The sequence below is a fragment of the Clupea harengus genome, chromosome 2 (assembly GCF_900700415.2).
Source record: "Clupea harengus chromosome 2, Ch_v2.0.2, whole genome shotgun sequence".
NCBI classification, from domain to species: domain Eukaryota; kingdom Metazoa; phylum Chordata; class Actinopteri; order Clupeiformes; family Clupeidae; genus Clupea; species Clupea harengus.
The window spans coordinates 32,515,895-32,541,588 of NC_045153.1; the positions used below are offsets into that span (position 1 = coordinate 32,515,895).

At 42.0% G+C, this 25,694-nt stretch overlaps 1 protein-coding gene and 1 pseudogene across 4 annotated transcripts in view; both read right to left on the reverse strand.

Annotated features, from left to right (window-relative positions):
* Positions 1–15,640, reverse strand: part of rab5b (RAB5B, member RAS oncogene family) — a 19,911-nt gene extending 4,271 nt beyond the window's left edge. Inside the window, exons 1-6 of one of the 4 annotated variants that reach the window (XM_031561322.2) lie at positions 15,482–15,640; positions 12,491–12,570; positions 7,860–8,113; positions 6,268–6,419; positions 1,752–1,874; positions 1,581–1,649 (exon numbers count right to left, since the gene is read on the reverse strand). In XM_031561322.2, the coding sequence (XP_031417182.1) occupies positions 1,581–1,649; positions 1,752–1,874; positions 6,268–6,419; positions 7,860–8,022 (507 nt within the window). In that variant the 5' untranslated portion in view covers positions 8,023–8,113; positions 12,491–12,570; positions 15,482–15,640. Of the gene's footprint in view, positions 1–1,364; positions 1,478–1,555; positions 1,650–1,751; positions 1,875–6,267; positions 6,420–7,859; positions 8,114–12,490; positions 12,571–15,481 lie in introns of those variants that run through there. The other 3 variants (XM_031561332.2, XM_012819794.3, XM_012819793.3) reach the window with 3 other exon arrangements.
* Positions 15,641–20,616: 4,976 nt separating this feature from the next.
* Positions 20,617–24,546, reverse strand: LOC116222957 (annotated as a pseudogene).
* Between the last annotated feature and the right edge of the window lie 1,148 nt (positions 24,547–25,694).

The following is a 25,694-nucleotide window of genomic DNA, read 5'->3' on the forward strand; positions in this document are numbered from 1 at the left end:
CTGACTGAATGCATGGAGGCAGACCTCTGAGATGGCGATAGGTCTTCTGCAGGGCTTTTACTGGGTGTGAATGAGTGGAGAGGCCAAGCTCTGCTGAGGTGAATGCATGCTGTATCCGGAACCGCTTCTAAGGGTGACCTGCTGGTGAGACAGAAACGGAAACTGACCTCCCTGGCACAGCCTTGATGTCTTGACGTATGGTTCTGAGCGCCAGATCCTCACTCCGTCCTTGAACACCCAGCTGCTGAGCAGTACTGTGGAGGAGGATTGTGCGCTCTGATCAGTCGTCCAGTATGGCGTACGTCTCCATGTTCGTATTGCCAATGTATAGGCACACTTTCGCCATCTTCAAGCTCTGCGTCGCCTTGGCACCTCTCTGGCGGTCCAGTCCCCCCTCCAGTGTGGAGTGTGTGTGCGTGTGTGTGTGTGTGTGTGTTTCTGTGTGTGTCTGTCCAGTGGTGCTGTGGAGTGAGTGAATGGCACTTCATCCTCCTGAACATGGACCTCACACTCCAGCCAGTCGGCAGAGTCAAGCAATGTGGGGATTGGTGTCCGTATGGGGTTGACATAGCACTTGAACTGTGCACGTAGGTCATGTGGCAGCTTTGACAGCAGACGTGATTTCATTCACTACTTTCGGTACGCCAACTCTGTGGTCCTTGTCAGATACGCACATCACAGCTATAATTGCTGTTTTGCTTGCTACTTGTGCAAGAGAATCGAGCCAGTATTCACAACACATTTTATATTACCATTAAGAGTAATCCTAAATCGCACTAAAAGTTTCTAACTGAAATTCTCCTAAACCCACTTCACAAAACTGTTGAGACCAGCTAAGGGAAAGCAAGAATTCCTAAACTACTAGACTCAGTTGCTATGGCTGACGTCAAGTCTCATACACAAGCTTGCTTTCAAAGACCACTATGATTGGTTGATGAGTGAGAAGGTCTGTGCTAGTGAGTAGACATGGGCTTAATAGTCTACCGCAAAGAACAAGAAATAAATATGACTGGCTACAAACTATCTTTGTACACTTTTCAAACTGTAGCTGTATGATGCGTTTGATGAGCTAGTTACGATAAAATGTCAGTCAATTCATTTTTGGCAATGAATAGGTGGTTTTGGATCCCTTACAAGTCAGCAAGTTAGGAGCTACTTCTAAGTTTAAAATGCTTTGTGAATACGGGCCCAGAACCGTGACAGAATTTTATAATAAGCATCCCATTCATTTGGAAAACAAATATGTAGCCTAGACCACATCTTGCATATTCATGTCATATTAGCCTTGAATAAGGTATCATTACGTTGGCATTTTGTTTAACATCCTCACTAAATGGGAAAAAAGAAGAATGTAGCACTCTTACCATAATGATATCTGAGTTACTAAGGACACTCATTTCTGATGTGTTCTCCAAAAGGTAAGGTACATTTTTCCAGCATCTGGTGAGATGGATCTGGTCCAAAAGTCACTCCGTGTCTAAACATTTCATGCAGTAAGTCTTTTAATTCATTTTATGGATTATGTGCATAGTTTTCAAGTAAATATGATGCTAACCGATGGCAAAGAACAGATCACTGACATTCATGGCGGTCTTGGCCGACGTCTCCATGAAGAGTAAACCAATGTCTTCTGCATATGTCTGGGCATCCTGAAACAATGAAATGCAAATACAATTTCACATGAATGTCACGGTGTCATCTAAATTCTGCAGTACCACATTTTTTGGAAGAACCAAAGCAGCAGAAGACACCTCATACTCCACCAATCTCTTCTCAGCCAGATCTGCCTTGTTCCCTGCCAAGGCGATCACTATGTTGGGACTGGCTTGTCTCTGCAGCTCCTTCACCCAGGCCTTGGCACGTTCAAATGTCTCCTGCAACATGCAGTAAAGGTTTGAAAAGGAAGGAGTACAGTGCCAACACATTGATCTAATGCAGTGGTACCCAAAGTGTGGGGTGGGGGGCAGGACATGCATTGTTAGATTGAGGGCAAAGGAAGAGAACGAGAACCCTAAACAATCAATCCCTCTCAGGGTTATTCTGCGGGGGGGGGCCTCACGTGTTTCCGTTACGGTACTGTTGATGAGCTTATAGCCTACTTTATACTTATATAATGTGGTCAGGGCCCACTGTTTAGCCTATATTTTAGAAGGGATAGCTAGTCTAATTACTACAACAGTTAGTTGTAGTGAAATGATTGATACTGATTTTGCATGATCCTTTGAGTCGATTACATAATTTATCCTAGGAGCCCCTAGAAGATATTGCAAGATGTTTTGTTTTTAATTAATAACGGCAGGTATATTTAAGACACATTAAATTATACGTTATGTTACATGTTAAGCAATATTATCTCTATCTAAACATGCATATCGGGTTCAGCGTCGTGCTCAAGGACACTTTGACACTTGGTCAGGAGAAATCGGGATCGAACTAGAACTACCACTGTCGCCCCAAATCTTTCCATAAGAAATCATTTTCATACGAGGATCAAATTAAAATGAATTAAATTATAACATGTTGATAACACCCATGATAACAGGTTTTTCAAATTCAGCCTATGCTAACATTAGGCCAATCAAGATCCTACAATATATGAAATCTATTGATATCAAAAATGAATTTGATATAATTGATGTCTCATTCATATACCTGATCATATATAATTTTCTTTTACTCCATTAAAACTGTAAACAACACATTTGCACATGGAACAGTCCCCTTTCCAAGAGCATTTGATCAGCTCTCCGCATGCTCCGGAGACCTCTGGAAATGTCAACCAAACTGGCACCTATGACCCCGATTCCTCGACCCTTTCATAGTCCTGTAGAGAAGGAATGGTACGCAGTTTCTCCATCCCCCGATTCTTATGACAACAGAAGAGTTATTCTCATAGGACTGGATTTGTCGTCCAGAGTCTTTCTTTCTCAGTTTCTAGAACTGCTGACCGTCGACACCCAGCAGCTGAAAGGGGTGTTTGGCTAGACACAAATATTTCTGTTGCTTCATCATAGGTTTGCCAGGCCTGCCCATCTGACTACTCATCAATACCATCGACTGCAGATGTTGTGTCGCAACCTGCAAATGCTCAAGTACTCAAGACTTTGGCTCTCCTAGCATATGCTCAATGTGACGATGTGATCCGTCACCACAGATGAGTATGTGCTCTGACTGACATGCCCTTGAGCGTGGCTCTTTTTCGCTGCGGTCAGAGTGCATGTTTGGCACCCTGTAGACCCGGGTTCGAGTCCGGGTGGGGTGACCACGCTCTCCCTTCGCTACACTCAAGTACTCAAGACTTTGGCTCTCCTAGCCACATTTGTTGTTGATGTTGACATTTGATGTTGCCCATGTCAAAAGCCACCCAGATGTCAGTCAAAGGTTGAATTACAAACTAAATCATGGAATAAGCCTGCAAGGATCACTATGACATCAGTGTTCACAGTACGCACATGGAGAGCTTTTGCTTCTTGCTCCAGTGCATGCCGCACAATCCTGGTGTCTTCCTCTTAATGATTGCAACAGTTCATGGTGCTTCTGGACCCAAAGAAAGACACAGCTTTGGCTTGTGGCCAGTTCAACTCTTCAATCCTGAATGTCAAAAAGGCAAACAGCTCAGTACTGACAGAGAGCTAACTAGGCCTATGGTATCTGGCTAATGTTAATAGCTAACTATGCGTTTTAACAGACTGACTTATATCAAAGACTGAATATATTGTCTTTGATAAAACTTGTGCTAGAAATAAACATACAGCATTCAAATCACACTTCTACGCCATCAATTTTCAATAACATTCACGTCCAACAGTTCTCATTCAACGGTAAATATCACACTATAGGGGAATTGGGGGAAAATGATATCTCAGGAGGCTGTTTAATATCTCAGAGAGGCATCAAGGACCGTTAAAAACGGATCAAACTCTCTTTCCTGTCTCCTAAGATGCCTTCAAACTGCCCCCAGAATGTTCAGTTTTGAAGGCATCATGGATGTATCCTCAATGCCACCCATTCCCCATTAGTCTGTGCAGCATCTCTGCCAGCAACAGCAATGGCAGCAACTGGAAAAATAAACAGACCAAACTCTGCAGACAGACACGCTTCACTTCGATTTATAGACATTAAAAATTAGACACTGTACTATCAGATTACCCTGTTATTCTAACCAACAATAACATTTGATGGGATTTCCGAGGCATCTGCCAGTCAACTACCTAACATTAGCATGTTAGCCTAATTTAGCTAGGAGAGCGCAATCCTCCGCCAAGCCAAATTGCCCTCTCGCAATGTTAAAGACAGTGGAATAAAAACGTCCTGGATCTGACCCTTGATATTGATCCACAACAAAATGTTGTGGGTTCATCCTTGACCCATGCTACAGCCTTCCACAAAGTTTCGTGAAAATCGGCCAGGTAGTTTCTGCTTAATCCTGCTGACGAACAAACAAACCAACAAATTGTAATGAAAACATAACCTCCTTGGAGGAGGTAATAATATGATTTTGAATACCTTTATGGCAGACCTACCCACAGCAGTCATTTCTTCCTGTAGCTGTTACTACAACATCGAACAAACATGGAATACAATGTGCTAAACCCATTTATGCAGGATTTAACATTTAATACGTGAACTGTTTAAGCCCGTTACACATGCTTACTGACAGAACCAGTCCTGCAAAGCCATGTGGACATGCAACGATGTCAGAATGTCCAACGATGTTGGAATTTGTTCCAATAATAATTTTGGAGTATCTGCTTTTAGAATTAGTGATTTGTTTTAGATGTGATGCGCTGGTGTTTGCTCTAGCTCCAGGAATACAGTTTAACATTGGCAAAGGAGTTGCTAACTTAGGGCCCGTCCACACGGAAAGGGGATTGCCTGAAAACGGACAAATATTTTGTCGGATCTGCCTTCCCTCCACACAAACACGCCGTGTTGGGTCCCCGAATACGGAACTTTTTGGATCCAGGCTCCAGAGTGGATACATTTCGTCACGCCCGCACATTTTCTGACAAGATGATGTCATTGCCCCACGTGAACGCCCCGCAACCTCAGCCTGAACCCTTAACCCCACTGCGTCACTTCATAACAGCAACAACATAAACTAAATCAATGTTGTTAAGAAGCTGGTTAGGAAAGGGATGACATTTACAAGCCACACTTTAATCTATCACTGTTTAATCTATTTGCATCAGACCATTGTTCAAAACCGTTTTTTAAAGTGTCAGCAATAGCCTATATAAGCAAATCTGACATGAAAAGATATTTATTCTAGACGGAAGTTTCAAAACGGTAACTTAACACAAACGAGGGTTATGGCGAAGTTTCTAACTAGTCCTGTTTGAGTGCTCACAGGCTCACAATAGGTTCACGTTAGGCTGTGGTAACAGTGATTTCAGGTGGTAGAGAAGTCTTTCAGCAATCGGAAGATTTCTAGATGGATCCCGACTTCTGTCTTCTGTCACTTTATGCGCTTGCTCCATGTCGTCTTCCCCGTTTTCTTCAGTTGTCTGTAGCAGTGTTACAGCGCCACCAACAGGCCTGGCAGATATACTACAGAAATAAAGGCTCTTCTATACAAGAAATTGGCAAGTAACCGAAGATATCACACCAAGGAGTGCCTCTTATCCTTCACAGAACTGTAAAAACCTGCTCTAGCCAAGATGCCAAGAGAATCAGGGGGCCCCAACACACAAATGTGCAGGTGGATAAAACATCAGAATCACGAGTTTTAGATACAGATGCCTCACAGAGGTGTTTGGATCACAGAAAAGAAACGTTTTGAGGCACAGAACAAATGAAAAGATACTGGAGGAGTGCTTGACTCCATCTATCAAGCATGGCAGAGGACATGTGATGGTCTAGAGGTGCTTTGGTCAAATTGGTGTTTACTATTCAAATGTTCTCTCTCTTAAAGCATGACCTTTGCTCGCTGATGGCTGATGGAAACATTGCCCATCATTGTCCCTCAATTACCACACTTTGTCACTGCCCTTTTGAAATTGGCTTTTGTATGATATAGACCCAGGAAATCAGGGTAATGGCCTTCATAAAAAGTCAATAAAGACGTAACAGCCACATGGAACACATAAACAAGGGGACAGGACCTTAACAATGACTGAGCTAATGTGTCACTCAGTCAAGTCATTTTTCCATCATGCCAACACATAGTTCCATAGTTGGTTAAAATGAGTATGTGGATTATCAGGCAAGATAAGCTTATTATAGTTGCACAATTTGTAACATTCTAGTTTCTTGTTGGCTACATACCGGCTTAGTGATGTCAAAAACAACAATGGCTGCCTGTGCACCACGATAGTACATGGGTGCCAGGCTGTGATAACGCTCCTGGCCAGCTGTATCCCAGATTTCAAACTTCACTGTTGTGTCATCCAGACATACTGACTGGGCCAGGAATGCAGCTGGAAAATAGAATTGAATTCAAACGGTCAGTTACACCACAGCAACTCACTTAGTCTGAGGCGAGTGACGATGTTCACATATCCACTCTGTACTCTGTTTCCACCCTGCAGTGAAGTGGTGTATGTGCCTAGAGTAGCTGATTTACTAGTAGTGCTAAACATCTTGATGCTTATCATCTTCATTAATGCATAAATATCATACTGAATCCTGTCAGTACTGTTCCTCCATTGTTCACTTTAGACTCTGCGTTGTGTTCTTTACTTCTTAATAGATCAAACTGACAGATATATGGCCCTAGTGTCATCACATGTAGATGTCCTTTGGCTTGAACAAACATTAATCTGTTTAACTAGTAAAGTTGAATGTTTCTGAGACTTTCTTGTGTATCAGTAAACCAGTTCTCTGAATGGTTTATCAAAAACGAGATTCCTAGATAGGTATTTCCAGATATATAGGTCTGGATCTAATGTCTGCAGAGAATATTGGACCTCATTCTCGAATGCAGTTGAGAAAAAGTTTAGAAGAAATTCCTTCTTAACTCCACTTACGAAGTTTCCGGGACAATTCTGCCATTCATGAAAGTTTTCTCATCTGGGATTCGTTCTTAACTTAGAACAGAATTTAAGAACGCTAAATAGTCAGTCGTAAATCGGCCAGATGGGAGTGCGCCCATGTTCTTAAGGGCTGAATTTGTGAGAAATCGTTGGTGATTGACATTGTCAGATTTAAATAATAATAATAATAATAATAAATATGATAATATTTGTATCATTAACAATTACGTTTCACATTTATAGTAATGATTCCGGGACCAAGACATTGTGTTGTCTTAAAATAAATAAAAGCACTACACGAACACTGAAAATGGCAGTGAATAAATAAATAAATAAGCACTCAACTCAATCGCGTGGATATAGCCATAGTGGAATAGAATGTACACATCTACATTCTGCAACAGTACCTTCACCGGTGAAGTGCGTTTACTCGACCGGTGCTCGCTTTGACATGATTTTGATCAGTCTGAAGTTGCTTTTGCGTTGCCTGTGGAGTCTGTGGATTGTGCACACGTCTCTTCAGTTGCATGCCCTTATAAGGAGCTGGCGGGGCGTTTATGTATGCAAATTCACGTGTACGAGAACGCACGTTCAATCTAAGAATCAGTGCACAGCTAAGCACACTTTGGCGGTTTAAGAACACATTTCCAGGCGTTCATGAATCCAGCGGAGATCTTTTCTTAGGTTGGTGTTTCGAAGTTCATAAGAAGATATTTAAGAAGACACTTAAGAAAATCTTTCGAGAATGAGGTCCATTGATCTTCCCCAAAACAATAGGGTTCAAGCCTATTTTCTTCCCAAAGTACAAAATGTAAAAAAGCTTAAAAATACTACCAGAATCTACAAACCCACAAGGCATAAGTTTTCCTCTTGATCTAGGCTTACCTCCGATGGTGGTCTCCTGAAATTCATCAAACTGGCCCTTGACAAATCGAAGCACAAGGCTGGACTTCCCCACTGCCATATCCCCCAGCAGCACCAATTTGAATTGGCAGATCTTGGTCTGGGGCAAGCTCCCATTAGGTCGACCATTCCCACCGGTGCTCATGATGGGGGAAAGGAAGATCTTAGAGGAGGTGGAGCTGCAAATCTCAACCCTTCCTCACTCTTGGTTTCATGCAGTCCACTCCTCTTTGCACCTAAAATGGAATGGAAAATAAAGTTCAACTTAAAGTGGCATTGCCTTGCTCTTGTTCCTCAGCCTATATTTTGCCAACAAAAATGTTCTTAATATAAAAACACTTACAAATAGATCTCTTACATTTACCTAAACACCAAAAAACTAGTCTGAGGCTGTTCATCCGCTTCGTACGAAATTCAGCATACATCATCTACAGACAAGGCTGAAAAGGTTATTCAGGGATTTTGCATTTGTCAGGTTTTACCGAAATGGCAAAGTAGAGTAGATGTCTTGTGCCTCACCAACATCTATTTTTTATGAAACTTAACACAAACGATCTTCAAGTCATTGTGTGGATGATCCCAAAGTCTCGAACAAATAGACCAGAAGGAGGCACTATACATTTCCTTAAGTGTCAATGTCTTCTTTCACCTGTTGAAGCTGTGAAATCCTTCATAATTTTGCCACTTGGGGAGCACATGCTGCTTAGATTCCAATGATATTTTGGAGTCCAAGCAGCAAAGCTTTTAAAGCTATGCCTTTAGTCCTCCTATTGTTTTCTCATTTTCTCAAGTGACTGGGCAGCATAATCAGTAAGGCCTAGAAACACCACACTTGGCAGGTGGGTTGGAAATTCCACCTATTACACAGGCAAACACAATGACACACATCGACCTCAAGGTGGCACTGTAATCATCAAATTTACATTTTCACAAATATCTCGAAAATTGCTTTGTTGAAAACTGAGTCAAAATTCCGTAATTTAAATCTCACAAAAAAAGTCACATTTGTTTCACTACTCTTCTGCTCTAAATTACTTTCTCTATGTTTTCACCAAAACATTTTTCGGCATCTTCTCAAAAACTGTTGGGCCCATCCTCCCAAAACGTATTCAGGATCATCTTCGGACTTCACTGATCTTATGTATTTAAAGACATTTCAATATGTTAATCCCTTCTGATTATACAAGCCACTCAAAATTTGATCAAAATGCATAAGTTCAGTAGATGCCATATATCTTGCCTACACATTGTCTCATTGTCATGAAACTTAACATGTATTACCTCCAGGGGCGGCTTGTCCATAAGGGCGATTGGGGCGACGCACTGCCTAAGAAAAAAAAAAAAAACTCCTGTATAAACGCAATATCCTTGCAAGTCGCGTAAATGACGATTTCGGTCGGATTCTACCACTAGGCCGTCTGATCCATAGACGTATATATGTCTATGGTCTGATCTGCCTCTGTATGTCATTGTCGAATCATGTAACAGTCATTCAGTCAGCCTAAAGTCGTGCTTCAAATGGCTCCGCCCCTTCTGGGGCGATTTGGGGCGAAATGAAAATCGCCCCAGACCTCTCCCATTGACTCCCATGTTAAATCCATTTTTTTCACAAAACAGAGCTTTCAATGCATTCTCTATGGCTTTCGTGAGGGAACGCACTGTTGCAAATCCTCATAGCTTCAGCTGTTGTCATGGGAGTAGTTGAGACATGTTTCTCAACCTTGAAGAGAATTAAGACATTCCTGCGAAATTCAATGGGCCAGGAACGTATGAATGCACTGGCCATGCTTTCCATGGAGAGGGAACTTGTCCTTAAAATGCTTGATTTCCACGAGAGAGTCATTGACCGCTTTGCCGCACTGAAAGAGAGACGGGCAAAGTTTCAGTACAAGTAATGTAGTCTGTCTGTCTATTTTACTCTTTCTCTCCCTCTCTGTCTGACTGTCTGTCTGTATTTGAGATTGTTCACTCCATGCATGCTACTTGCACTATTTTCTATGCCATAACTTATTTTGCTTTTGTAAAGATTAGTCAATAAATATTGTTGGTTTTGATGTATTGCTGTATGAGTTAATCAGCTCACAACAAATAGATACAATTGTCCTGCTTAAGGTACTTACAGAGTGGGTCGCCTTAATCATTATCAAAAAAATTCCCCCCCCTGAGAATTTTTTCAGGAGCCGCCACTGATTACCTCTGCAACATTTTGTGGACGATCCCTAAGTTCTGTAGAAACAGACCAGTAGGATGCACTACAACTCCTTTTTAGTTTTTTGGCAACACATTTTCAGAAAAAGTTCAAGTTCGGAACAATGGCTCATAGCAACATTATCTAACTTCTCAAAATATTGCTTTCTTAACCTCATCAATGTGCTGCCAGCAGCCAATCGAGATCTCCCATCTTGTAATCTCCACTGCGCTCCACCAAATGACCAAATGACAGTTTGACTGGGTGACTTTTGGATTAGCCATCATGATACGTTGGAGGTCCCCGGATCAAATCCCGACATAAGCTCACTCTTCTAAACAACTATTGACACCGCTGCGTCAATGACATTTGTTATTTTAGGGAACATTGCAATTCCCCAAATTGTTGCTCCTTATCCCATTTGACTTCAAATACTGGGTTGACCAGGGACCTCAAAGTCTATATCACTTTTGAGTGCCATATCTCTGATTTGTGCAAAAAGCATCCATTTCACATAGTATCTAAAGTCTATCTAAATTAATTCAATGTTCAATGTCAAGACCTGGCTCAGTTGCAAGGGGTGTCTGGCATTCCGAAGGTTCAGGGTTCAAACCCTGATTCTACCATGGTGCGTCTCGTCTGAATCATTGAATCTCAATATCCAAATCCAAAAAATCTCAATTCTCAAAGGTCTCAGGCTGGGATCTGCTGTTGCCACTGTGGTCACAAATACCTCAATTCAAGATGTTTCAACAAGCATCAAAAGTCCTCAAGGTCTGCACTCAATCTCAATTCTGAAAGTCCTCAAGCATCAAAAGTCCTCAAAGTTTGCACTCAATGTAAATTCTCAAATGTCTTAGGCTGGGACCTGCAGATGCAACTGTGGCTTACGAAGTAGCCAAATTAGGCTGGAATTACAGTGAAATTTGGTGTACCACATCTACACACCATGTTTTTTTTTAATATATACAACCCCACATCAGAATAAGTTGGGATGGTATGGAAAATGCAAAAAAGCAGCAATATTTACCTTGACTTGCATTGATTGCAGACAGTATGAACACACGATATTTCATGTTTTGTCTGGTTAACTTTTACATTTGATTTGTAAATATACTGTACATCCATTCCTGCCATTCAGGCCTGCAACACATTCCCAAAAAAGTGTGGACGGGGGCAATTTAGGGGTAGTAATGAGGTAGAATAATTAAATAATTATGTGATTTGAAACTAGTGATATCAACAGGTCATTGTAATTATGATTTGCTACAAAAGCAGCATCTAGGAAAGGCCTAGTGGAGCAAAGATGGGCTGAGGATTGCCAGTTTGCCAACAAATGTGTGAGCAAATTATGTAAATGTTTGAAAACAATGTTTCTCAAACAAAGATAGGAAGGGATTTGGATATTTCACACTTCTGTCGACTTCTCTGGGCTCGGAGGCATCCGGGATGGACCATCACACAGTGGAACCGTGTATTGTGATCAGACAAATTAGTATTTCAGGTCTTTTTTGGAAGAAACGGAAGCCGTGAGCTCCGGACCCAAGGAGAAAGGGACCATCGAGACCGTTACCAGGAACAAGTCCACAAGCCAGGGTCTGTCATGGTATGGGGTTGTGTCAGTGCCCTTGGCAAAGGTAACTTACACTTCTGTGATGGCACCATTAATGCTGCCTTCAAGACGACATATTTTCCAGGGACGCCCATGCATATTTGAACAAGACAATGCAAAACCACATTCTGCACACATTCCAAAGGCATGGCTGAGGAAGAAGAGCGTGCGGGTGCTGGACTGGCCTGCCTGCAGTCCTGACCAATAGAGAATGTGTGGTGCATTTTGAAACGCAAAATGCGACAACGAAGACCCCGTACCGTTGCACACATTAAGACTTGTTTGCAGGAAGGATGGGACAAAGTTGCACCTGAACACACTTCATCACTTGGTGTTTTCAGTCCCTAAACATCTTTAGTGTTGTGAAAAGGAATGGCTACACTACAAAGTGGTAAATGCTTTACTGTCCAAACTTTTTTTGAAATATGTTGTAAGAATCGAAATTGAATTAAGTGTTTATTTTGAAAAAAACAATCAAATTCATGAGGTAAAACAGCAAATAATGGGCTGTTGTATTGTTTTCAATGTAATACAGGTCAAAGAGAATTTACAAATCACTGTTTTCAGCTTTAATTTTAATTTAATAAACCGTCCCAACTTTTTCTGATTTGGGGTTGTATATATATTATACACTGCACTGATTGGGAAAAGAGGAGGATAAAATAACAGAGTCCATTGCAAATGTCAAGAGAATAAAAAAAAAGTTGGTCTAACTTTAGCATGTGTGTAAAACAACTCCACGCTGAGAAAAGCTATCTAACTACCTGGTCAAATCACAGCATAGAATATCTGTACGAAAGAAATCATACTTACTCTTCAGTGTCACAAATATTATCCTCCATGGGATCTAATTGAAGCTCAAAATGGAATCACTTTTCTTCGCTGTCCTCGTGCTTTAATCCAGAGAGAAGTTGCAATCAGTGCAATCCCTTGGTTTATCCCAGTGTGTGTGCCTAAGTGTCATGTTCAGCGGAGAACAACCCAAACGTGTGCTCTATGGTGTTCTTGCCTCATGACCCAACAGTTCTCAAGGATGTTTTTATCATGTTTGTACGACACAAATGTACAGCGTTCTCTGCATAGTTTGTAACAGTTAAGATAAATCTCTTTACATGATAGTGTAAAGGACATGACGTCATATATTGCACTAAAGAAAATTAGGTATGGTTTCAGAAGATCGGATAACAAATTCCATAAGATTTGGGGTTCTCTTCTTGAACTTAACAATTTTGAAAGTATAATTAATGAATTTATGAATTAATGATATTGATTGGTGTACCTCAGTTTTTGGTGCGGTTTGTTTGTTTGTCAGCAGGATTACTGATAAACCACTGGCCTGATTTCCATGAAATGACCTATTCATTTTTGGACCGGATCCGAATCACGGGGTGGATTCACAAATTTAGCTTCACTTTTGGTGGAGGTCTGCACTCTCCAAGGGCCCTTCTAGTTTAGTTTTGTTTTCAAAGCCCTGAATGGCCAAGATCGGGACTACACTAGGGATTTACTAGTCCCATGCTGACCATCAAGAAGTCTTTGAATGCAGGCCTCCTCGTTATTCCAAGAGTATACTAAATTCCGGTAAGGGGCAGAGCCTAAACTTACTTCCTTTGTCCGAGAAGCAGACATCCTCTTTACTTTTAAGTCTACACTTAATACTTTCCTCTTTATTATTCCCCATAGTTAGGAATAGTATGCAAAGGTCCAGCACCCATGGCAGAGCCTCTGGTGGAGAGGGCTGCCTTTGCTGTTGCCTCTCTACCACTGCCAGTCGTGCTGGGTATGGTCAGCTCCAGCTCGTGGTGCATGGTCCCAGCCATCCCTTAGTTATGCTGCCATAGGCCTCGGCAGTCAAGGACCTCTAGTGTCATTCTGTGCAACTTCTTCTTTCTCCTTTCTCTGACATCTGGCCTCTGAAACATATCATTTTTCATTTGTGTACTAACTTGTCTCTCTTCTCTCTCCCTACATTACATTTGTATATGTGTTCATAAGACAATCTATAAGGATGCCTAACTCCAATCTCTCATTGAGTCTTCTCTCTCCCCTCTCACTTTAGACGACCATTATACTTGCATGCTGGCATTCTAATCACACTGTATCCCCACTCAGCTGTTCCTTCAACCACTACTCTGGATGCTGGCTCTCTCTATGTTTTAGTATGCATCATATGCATATACCATCTTGTATGCATCATGTAATCTTGTATGTATATTTCTGATGCTTGTATGAATTATTCTGCTTGCTTCTGATTCTCTGCTAAAGGTTTTTTCCTTGCCATCGTCGCCTTAGTGCTTGCTCTAGCACTTTGCACCTTGGCCCTATATAAATAAGACTGAACTGTATTGAATTGCTTTGATAACTGTGTATGTATATGGGATGAGGGGTGGTATGGGTTGGAAAATTAATTGTATTAATTACTTTGCAATGTGGTGGTAAGGTCAATCTAACAGAAAAGAGAATAACGACTCATCCTGCATTCAGGTGCATGCCCTAATTCAATGCTCAATCAAAATCACTCTTTTGCATTGTATTCTTCATTATTATCCTTGGCAACATTCTTATTTGCATCCTCTGTCCGCCAAACATCTTTTGCTTTTCTCTGAGAATAACAAAAACGAAAAAGCGCATATTAATCACTCTGGTTGACTAGGATGGTGAAGAGCAAACCTCAACCACCTAAATAAACCTTTTATTTTTTGTCTTAAAAGCAACTGTCGTCAAATTACTCAGCTAGCTAGTTAGTTTGCTGAAAAAGTAATCACTGTGGTTGAATATTGCACTCTATAGGCTCAATCTGAATTACGTCTTCTCCTCCCAGCAAAATCAGACAAACGGCCCAGCGTTTTGACACTTGCTTTAAAAACATGTTTTTCTTTATTCATTGAAATACTTCATTAATTTTCACCAGCCCTTAACATTGTTATAGATGTTACCAGTGCAAGTCTTTAATTAACCAAGTTATTTTGCACCTTAAGAGCGTTCTAGTGTTAGCGTCTGTCTAACGTCTGTTTAGCGGCTATTTTAAATAGATTGTGCCAAGGATATGATTTCGAAAATACAGAAATTGCTAACATTTTGCTAATGTTATTTTCTTAATATCCGTGCCTAGTCACACTAATAACACACTACTACACGGATGGTGGTCCAAGAGCGGACCAGAAAGTGGCACACCACCAGTGGATTCCAGAACAAAAACCACCGGTGGACCGATATGTGCTAGCTATCGGGGTCCTCCTGGTACTGGCTGAGGGGCAGGTACTTCCTGCTGCCGATTAAAAATGAATCCATTAGGTTACTGATCATTCATGACGGTCTTGAAAGCAATTTGGAGAGATCGTCAAATGTCATGACAGATTAGCCTACCATTTCAAAATAAACACGTAGTAAACAGAGGATGTATAACAAATCAGAGGCTACAAAATCATTCAAGACCCCAGTAGCCTCCAGCTCACATAGCCTACATTCACAACAACCACAGCCTTGTGATACGCGCTGGGTCCTATTGGTTTCAACAATATGGAATTTCTTGCCATAGCAGTTCCAACGAAGGAAAATGTCGTTTCCTACCTATATGTCATTTCTTTGGAAATACTTTCCTATTTATTGTTGAAATGACCCAAGTTCGATTTGATTCAGAAAGCTATAATAGGGTATAGGGTGTAGACAAAGTCCCGATCTGGTGCAACATTACTCAAATGCCGTACAAAACACACGCTGACCGACCCGTCCTGTGTACAGCTTGCTATGTCTGTTTACACAGGTGCCAAGGGCAGCAAATAGCATAACTGATCATTAAATTACCAGAAGCATATGGTTACAGAGTAAAGGCTCTTCTTGTTTGTCGTGTTCCGATGGTTGGTTTAAGCAGCCAGATCTGTCAGAAAATTGCCCGCATAGGCGATACCTCTGCTGGATGTTGCAAGCGACAATTGCGCGTTTGACCAACATGGCCGCGACACCCCATATCGTCAAAATAAAAGTTCCTTGTGCGTCCATCAGTTTCTCAGACAAACATTGGAAGGTCCGTTTTATGTCAGTGGTATCTCACTGTAAAAACAACGTGTGTTTGAAGAAAAGGGGGCAAGTTGGGTTGCTTGGGGGCAGGGGTGTAAAAACGATTTTAAATGCATGGCATTTGGATTATTTATGTAGGCTACATCCCTACACCATTTCAACTAAATTGAAAAGTTTGAAATATAACTTCAAGTAATTTAATTAAAATCATCATCATCATCATCATCATTGTTTATTCAGGGAGAAATTGACTGAGCACAGGGCTCTTTTGCAGCAATGCCCTGATTGAGGCTACATAGTACAGAAGAACAATAAATAAACAAACCATAACAAAACAAAACAGACAAAATAAATAAAAAAAACACATTAAACAACTCAGAAATTAAGTATAAAAAATAAATAAATAAAATAACATAAAGTAAAAAAATTAAATCAGAGAATCATTTAAAACAACAGCATTGAGGCACATCCTTATTATCTAAAAGGCTCTTAAATTGGTTGACAGACAAATACTTGGTTAATTTCAACTCCACTTGAATAGTGTTCCATTTATGGGAAGCAAAGAACTTAAAAGCTATTTTACCTATATTAGTTTTTGTAAGGGGGATTTCAAGGGAGATGAGGCTCTGTGACCGTGTATTATGACAGATGGATTTTAATTTTAAAAGTGACATGAGATAATTAGGCAGTTTTCCCACTAAGGCTTTATGAACAAATAAAAGACAGTGTTTTTCCCTCCTGTCTGCTAGAGGGGACCAACCAACATTCTTGTATAAGTTACAGTGGTGGGTCCTGAAAGCGTCTCCTGTAACAAAGCGAATAGCACTATGGTAAACAGAGTCCAGGAGTTTTAAGGTAGAGGGTGCAGCATACATGTAAACAATGTCACCATAGTCAAGAACTCACAAAATTGTTGATTGCACTATTTCCATTCGGTTTTCAAAAGTAAAACAAGATCTTATTCTATAAAGAGCACCCAGTTTAATTTTAACCTTCTTAGCTAGGTCAAGAACATGTGATTTAAATGACAGCCTATCATCTAGCCAGATACCTAGGTATTTATAGCAAGGAACTTGCTCAATATTAGTCCCAGAACGGGTGCACATCCTATGGGTGGAGGGGACATTATTTCTACCATTGGTGAAAATCATGAATTTAGTCTTAGACTCATTCAGCATCAATTTGAGGGACTTTAGGGAATCATGTACACAATCAAAAGCATGTTGAAGGTTTGAAACTGCTTGATCTATAGAGGGCGCTGAGGCATACAAAATTGTATCATCGGCATAAAAATGGACTTTGCAATGTTCTAGATGGTCACAGATATTATTAATGTAAAGTGAGAACACTAAAATAGAGCCCTGAGGGACACCAGAATTAATTACTAGGGCCTCAGATGTAAGGCCTGCAACATCTATACATTGTGTTCTACCCGTGAAGTAGTTTTTGAACCATCTGAGGGAGACATTATCAAATCCCAGGGAGTTCAGTTTGCCAAAAAGTATCTCATGGTTTACTGAATCAAAAGCTTTCGACAGGTCAATAAATAAAGCGGCACAACATTGTTTCTTGTCTACAGCAGAGGCTATGTCATTTACCACAAGGGTTGTTGCAGTAATGGTACTGTGGCCAGCTCTGAAACCTGATTGAAAGGGGCATAAAATTGAGTTTAAAGATAGAAAAGAGCTAATTTGCTCATTTACAAAGGATTCCAACATTTTGGCTAGGCATGGGAGCTTGGAGATCGGCCTATAATTGTTCATATCATTTGGGTCTCCCCCTTTATGAAGGGGCACCACTAATGCAGATTTCCAGATGCTAGGAATGTAACCAGAAAAAAGTGATAGATTAAAAATGTGGGTCAGGGGTCTGGCTATAATGGGGGCAGCAAGCTTCAAGAGACGTGGGTCTAACTGGTCTGCACCCACTGAGCTCTTCATACATTTAGAATTACGAAGAGCAGAGAGGACTTCATGCTGTTGTATTGGTCTAAAAGAGAAGGATGTGGTTGGGTCAGTTCCCAGTGACCTGGCATCAACAGTGAAGTTATCTAGCACTCCATCCGGTACATCAGGGAAATTAGAAAGGTCAAACAAAGTGCCGCATTGGATAAAATGATTATTGAAAGCATTACAAACTTCCTTAGGATCATTAATTGCTTTATCTTCCAGCATGATCTGCTGGGGTAGTGTAGGTGGGGAAACCCCTTTAAGAGACTTAACTGTTTTCCAGAATTTTGTTGGATTACTACCACAAGCAGACAAATGATTCACAAAGTATTTGGATTTGGCCATTTTTACCAGATGTGTGCATTTGTTACGAAGGTGTCTAAAAGATTGCCAAGCTGCAGCAGAGCCAGTGGATCTTGCTAATGCCCAGGCCTTATTTCTATTAGTAGTGGCCTCACTTATATCATGAGTAAACCAGGGATTAAAACGATTTTTTTATCCTACATTTCTTAAAAGTAAAAATACATTTAGAGTTAAAGCCTGACACTTAAAATGAAAAAAAACAAAAACAATCTGTGATTTACTGTAAAGTAGAACTTTTTAATTGTCTCCAGTACAAGCTATGTAAGGTGACAACAGTTACAGAAACACTCCAGGCCCAGTCGCTGACTGGTCATCAGGAAGTTCAGGAATTTTCTGCGTTTTTTCCCTTTCCCAACCCCTTATATAGGACTGGACTAGGAACCCAGACACTGGTTTTCACTCATAAGGCATAAACAGTGCACTGATACAAAGTATTTATAGTTGGTTAACAACTTTTTTATAATTCTTGAAGGAAATATGGTAACTGGACTGCATTTATATAGCGCCTACTACTCATAGAGCCAGGGGCGGCGCCAGGGGGGGGCTAGGGGGTGCTCGAGCTCCCCCTGGATTAGCCATAGCACCCCCAAGAAAATAATGGTTTATTAGGATTCCTCCGTCAGGAGGAAACCTATTGTTATTGTAGGTATTATTAGGATTCCTCCGTCAGGAGGAAACCTATTGTTATTGTAGGTTTTCTTATTATTATGTTTGTACCATGGGAGTCAATGGCAGCCCCTAGAACCGTATGGTAACTTTTTCTGAAATTTGGCACACTCATTAAGGATAGTCCCTTCTTCACTCACACCAAGTTTCATGTCTGCCACTAGACCACACTAGCGCCACCAACGGGTCAAAGTTGGACTTTTGTTAACACACACAACTTTTGAACCGTTTGACCGATTTTCAAAAATGAGGTGCCATTGGATTCCTTGGATCAAGACGAATTCGACGTTCAATGGCGCCAATTTTCGGTTGTATAGATTTTCCGCTATTACCGGTTTTATCAAACTGCTTTGAAAGCCTACTCTTCCTACAATTTTTCTCAAATCCCATATGGTAACTTTTTCTGAAATTTGGCACACTCATTAAGGACAGTCCCTTCTTCAATCACACCAAGTTTCATGTCTCCCACTAGACCACACTAGCGCCACCAACGGGTCAAAGTTGGATTTTTGTTAACACTGTAACTTTTGAACCTTTTGACCGATTTTCAAAAATGAGGTACCATTGGATTCCTTGGATAAAGACGAATTCAACGTTCAATGGCGCCAATTTTCGGTTGTATAGATTTCCTGTTATTCCCGGTCTTATCAAAAAACCTTTGAAAGCTTACTCCTCCTAGAATTTTGATCCTCACAACCGTTTGTCCGGTATAGCCACTCAAATTCAGCAGAAAAGCAAGAAGTGAAGTAATATCTAAGCAAATCTTTGAGATATTAAGCTGGGTGTCAGTGGTGCAGGGGTAGAGAAGTCGTTTGAGAATCAGAAGGTTCCAAGTTCAATTCCCAGTTGAAATGTCAACAGGACACTTATTTCTTCACTCTTCTTTCCTCTATTCTTTCCTTCTTCCACTCTTCTTTCCATCTTTTACTCTTCTTTCCAAAATTGTAAAGAATATACATTTTCCCCTGGTTTCGCAATCTTAGGAGGAATCCGCATCGCTGCTTGCAGCTATATTTTATTATTGTTATTTAATTTCATTCTGCGTTATTTATTGTGTGATAATAATATTTAACTCACAAAAGAAAATAATAACAGATTGAAATGAACAGATTGTTTTAGACACAGAACAATTATTCTGCCATTACCTTTGACCCAATTTTCACGTCGCACTTGTGAATGTTGACGTTACTGGACAGTTGAAGGAGAAAGCAGCGGTGTGTGGTAGTTTCAAGTTAACAATGCATCGGTTTTTGCTACCTAAATGTCCACGTTTGGAAGAACGATTAAGAAACGAGAGTGACGTAGAAGAAGAAGCAATGCCAAGGGTATCTGGGGTGGATTCTTAAGGAGAGGAACGTTGTGGTCAAGTAGGTCAACCCTCCACCACTACTGAGGGTGTTAACCATGGTGCTAGCAGCATCAGTGACATTAGCATTAACGATGGTCCGAGAAGACCAAAACTCCAGAAATGTCCACCACGCATGTTTGGAGTCCAACAAAGGAGTTTTTGTAAAAGCTGTTTGGAACAGTTTGCGTGGTTGGAGTACAATGTAACTAAGGTATTGTTAGCTGTGTAACATTAATGAAAGCTGTCATGTTCCCTGTATGTTTTAACTAGATGCAATCATCCACATACACACAGAGAAGGACACAAAACCTTGTAGCTTGTTCTACAACTTAGCTAGTCTGGTTTATTGGGAAAGTGAATTTATACAGGACACAGGTGCCACCTGGTGGTCACTATAAACGAAGCACATTCTGCTTCGTACATAATATTTCCTCCCCGCTAAGATACGTTGTCAATAAACACAAAGGATATTTTCTTTAACACAACAGAAAAGATTACAGCTCAAATCATAATGATGGGGATGTCCTATTATACTGGAAACAATATGTCTCAGAACTCACACAGTCTTACAGCGTTATATTAATTATGCAATGTGTTCACTCAGTACCGTAACGTACGGGTGGTTGAGTGAACCTCACAGGATAGCGTCTTACTGTCTCTGTTACCGCAGTTACACCAGTCTGTGGTGGTTCAGTGGACTGGTGCGTTTTTGGAGATTCTGTGTGCTGAGGAACTCGATCGTCAGGCTCTTGTGGGTGAGGTGTATTAGAGTGAGGTGTGGTGCAGATATCACTCTGGGATAGGTCCTCTGGTAGAGAAAGGTTCACTGCAGTCTGCTGCAGCTCTGGATCAGGGCGTGTCAGCATCTGATACACATGGCGTTTCCATACCCCTGGTACTCCCACATTTACCCTGTACGACACTGGGCCTGTCTTTTCCACAACAGTACCTTGTGTCCACTTCTCCTCCCCCTTCCTATAGTCACGCACAAGGACTGGATCCCCAACATCAAACTGCCTGTCCTTTGAGTGTTGGTGGCGGCGTTGTTGTTGTTGGGCATCCTGTGATCTGTGCACTGTTCCAGCAACACTGGGTTTCAGGAAATCCAGACGAGAACGCAGCCGGCGTCTAAGGAACAACATGGCTGGCGTTTCAGTTGTTGTGGTGTTGGGGATGTTGCGGTATGCCAGCAGGAACGTGTCAAGGCGTTGTTGCACCATTCCGGTGCCTTTGAATGATTTTAAAGCCTGTTTGAATGTGCGCACAAAACGATCGGCCAAGCCATTGGTAGCAGGATGATACGGCGCTGAGCGGATGTGTTTGACTCCATTGGACTTCAAGAATGCACTGAATTCTTCAGAGCAGAACTGAGGTTCGTTGTCGCTTACAAGGATGTGCGGAATTCCATGGCGACTAAAAAGGCCCCTGAGCACTTGAATGGTCTTGGTGGCTGTAGTGCTGTCCATGATATGCACCTCAGGCCACTTGGAATGGGCGTCCACAGTGATCAAGTACATATGTCCTTCAAAAGGACCTGCAAAGTCCACATGTATCCTTTCCCAAGGACTGGAGGGCCACATCCAAGGGTGTAGAGGTGCTAGCCCAGGTGCTTTTTGTACGCTTTGACACAGGAGGCAGGATTTAGCGTGAAGCTTAATTTGAGAGTCGATGCCGGGCCACCACACATAACTGCGTGCCAAGCTCTTCATCCTCACTACACCTGGATGTGCTGTGTGGAGCTCTTTCAGAACCCGGGGGCGCAGTTTAGGTGGCACAATCACTCTCATACCCCACATGAGGCATCTCTGTTGTATGGTGAGATCATTCCGGCGCAACAGATAGGGCGACAGCTCATCGCCTGCGTCCTTTGCAGCTGGAAAACGACCAGTTGAGACAATTATTCGGACACGAGACAAGGTGGGGTCAGACAGGGTGTCACGTTTGATCTCGGTGTTACTGACTGGTAGTGTGTCCAACTGAGATGTGTAGAACACCTCTACTGCGCCTAGAGTGGTAAGCGTGAAAGTCCATCCGCATTTGCATGTAGTGTACCTTTCCGGTATTGGATGGTATAATCATGCGCTGATAGGAGCAGTGCCCAGCGCTGCATTCGGGCTGCAGCCATTGATGGCGTACTTTTCACTGGACTTAAGATGGAGGTAAGCGGGCGATGGTCAGTGAGTAGGGTAAACTTGTTACCATAGAGGTACTGATGAAACTTGCGAACTCCAAAGACTATCGCTAGCGCTTCCCTCTCTATCTGAGCATAGTTTCTTTCTGCCTTGCTGAGTGTTCGTGAAGCATACGCTATAGGTCGTTCCTCTCCATCAGGCATAGCGTGCGAGAGCACAGCTCCGACCCCATATGGTGAAGCATCGCATGCAAGGCGAAGGGGCAGCTCAGGATTGTAGTGAGTCAATACTTCCTGTGATACTAGGAGTGCTTTTGCTTTCTGGAAAACTGTCTCACAGTCTACTGTCCACTGCCATTGCTTCCCTTTGTTAAGCAGTTCATTCAGTGGTTTTAGGACAGTGGCTAGATCAGGAATGAAGCGTCCATAATAGTTCAGCATCCCTAGGAAAGAACGTAGCTGGCTGACATCACATGGTGCTGGTGCTTCCACAATAGCACGTACCTTCTCTGGTGATTTGTGGAGCCCAGCCGCGTCAATGATGTGGCCCAAGTATTCCACAGACTCCTGGAAAAACAGACACTTCTCTTGTTTGAGATGCAGGCCATACTCCTCTAGCCTGCCCAGGACTGAATCCAGCGCTTTGAGGTGAGTCTGTTCATCAGGACCACTGATGAGGATGTCGTCCAGGTAACAGTGTGTGTAAGGCAGTCCGAGCAGTACTTGGTCCATAGCCTTTTGGAACAAGCCAGGTGATGACGCTACGCCAAAGGGCAAGCGATTAAAACGGAATAGCCCTTTTTGTGTGGAGATAGTCAGCAGCTTCCTACACTTCTCTTCTACCTCCATCTGTAGATAGGCATTTGATAAGTCTAACTTACTGAAGTGTTGCCCTCCTGCTAGAGAGGCAAAAATGTCTTCAATGCGTGGTATTGGATATCTATCCACGCAGAGAGCTTGGTTGAGGGTGACCTTGAAATCGCCACACAGTCTCACTGTGCCATCCTTCTTGATTACAGGGACCACAGGTGTGGCCCACTCACTATTCTCCAATGGTGAGATCACCCCAAGCGCAGTTAGGCGCTTCAGCTCGGCCTCCACCCGAGGTCGAAGAGCATAGGGCACATTATGTGGGGGGCAGAATTTGGGTACACTGTTAGGTCTAACAGTCAGTGTGGTTTTAATCTGTTTCATTGTGCCTAACTCTGTAGAGAAAACAGCTGAGTGTCTCTTTAACACCATCTTTAAGTTGTCTCTCTCTTTGCTCAATGGCATGCACAGTCTTTAAGTCTTTCCAGTTCAGTTTAATAACCCTCAGCCACTCTCTACCAAACAGTGGAGGTGCATCAACTTTCACTACGTACAAGGGCAAATCAGCACACTGCTTATTTAATTTTACTTGTACTTTGATGACCCCTTCTGGTGCCAATGGCTCTCCAGCGTATGTCTTTAGCATAATCTCAGTGGGTTGCAGAGGCAATTGACTCAACTTGCTTCTATACTGACTCAAAGAAATTAAAGACACAGCAGCCCCAGTATCCAATTCCATTTCCATTTTCTTTCCATTTACTCTAGGCAGCACAGAGATTCTGGAATATTTCCCTTTTTCAGACAAGGAATACATTCCCAACTCAGAGTCAGTGTCAGATTTAGTCTCATCACTTTCACTAACATTTCTAGCATCCACATGATGAATTCTCTTCTTTCTATCTTTAACACTGCGCTTAATTGTATTACCTTTCTGTTTCCATTCTCTGTCTTGGCTGCTTCTGGCTTGGCTGCTTCTGGCTTTATCCTTACACATGCGCTTGGTATGGCCTTTCTTCCCACACTGGTAACAGTCGCGATCTTTGTACCAACAGTCTTCATCCCTATGGTTAATTTACCCGCAACGGCGGCATTGGTCACCTTTTTGGGAAATCATTGCATGCACTTTAAGTGAACCGCTTAATTGCTGCACGTCGCGCGTGGCTGTCTCTGCCGACACAGCATACACCACTGCTTTGTGAAAAGTGAGATCCTTCTCAGTCAAAAGACGCTTCTGCACTGTTTCACTCTTTAGTCCACAGACAAATCTATCCCGTAGTGCGTCTTCTAGATAAGCACCGAACTCACAATACTCAGAAAGTTTTTTCAGTACCGCAACATACTGTGCAACGGTTTCCTCTTCCCCCTGATTTCGCTTGTGGAAACGGAATCTTTCCGCTATCACGAGCGGTTTTGGAGCGAAATGGGCTTGCAACACGTCCACAACACGTCCATAATCCATCTCCCCAGGCTTGTCAGGAGCCACCAAACTGTGTAGTAATCCATACATTTTAGGTCCCATCACACTAAACAACACCGGTAGGCCGCAAGGTGAACCACGAAAAGTCCTTTAGAAATCGAATCCCGCTCCACAGGCGTGCATCTACACAATATTTAGTTCATAAAAAAGAAAGAGTCGTGCTTAGCTACCAAAAAAAAGTTTGTCGCTGACTTTCCAGTCAATTTTTGGTGCGTCTATGTTTTATGCCGAACTAGTTTCTTCAGAGCGCACAAGGATCTTGGTCGCGAGTGCTGGCACTTTTCGACACGTGATCATGCTACACCAATAAGGTAGCTGCTTTTTGTCAACAGAGTTGCAAGATGGCGTCCACCATGCCTTCATCGAGCAGTACGGAAGACGAAGAAAATACACCGGAATGTCTTAATAAATCAAAAAACAAACATTGTTTTATGCATATTACTTCAGTCAAGCACGAAGAGGTACATTATTTCACCACTACACGATGGAATACATACAGGACAAGCCTACAAACGTGGCTCGGCTCTGGAGGTGCAGTACCACAAAGGCTGTTATAATCAGTACACCAGGTTTTTGACGAGGCCTGAAAAACCAGAGAAAGAACAGTAAGTTATTTATTAAATTGCATTTCAAGGAGCTACTAACTTAACATTATATAAGTAAACATTCAATCTGCATTCTGTTGTATGTGCACACAATCACAACCCTTATTCATTTATTTCCTTCTCATTTATATGTGTTCTAGGAATGAGCCCACGTTTGATGTCAGCTATAAGTTATTATGTGAGAGGATCATTCGCCAAAGGCTGCTTGTCAACCAAGAGGTGCAGAGAATGGGCCAGTTGAGGAAGGCCTTCATTGAACTGGTGAAAGCAAATGAAGGTCTTGAAGCTTCAAACTACAGGTAACTGCAATGCATTTTTCTCTCAAGTCTTATTATTTGTCATGTGCAAGTCTAGCTTTACACAACATGTGTGTGACAGGCCTGAGAAACTGTTTTTAAGTCTTGCTGTTTGCACAGACATGTACCACTTGGCAACAAAGAGAAGGTGTGTGTGTGTGTGTGTGTGTGTGTGTGTGTGTGTGTGTGTGTGTGTGTGTGTGTGTGTGTGTGTGGTGAGGTTTGTGACGTTGTGTGCCTTTCTTGGGCATCTTTGGTGTTAAATGTGCTGTATGGCAGATAGGTTCTAGCCTGTAATGTCTTGTACCACCTCCACCACTCTCTGCTTTTCATGATACTCCTGTGACTCTTAATT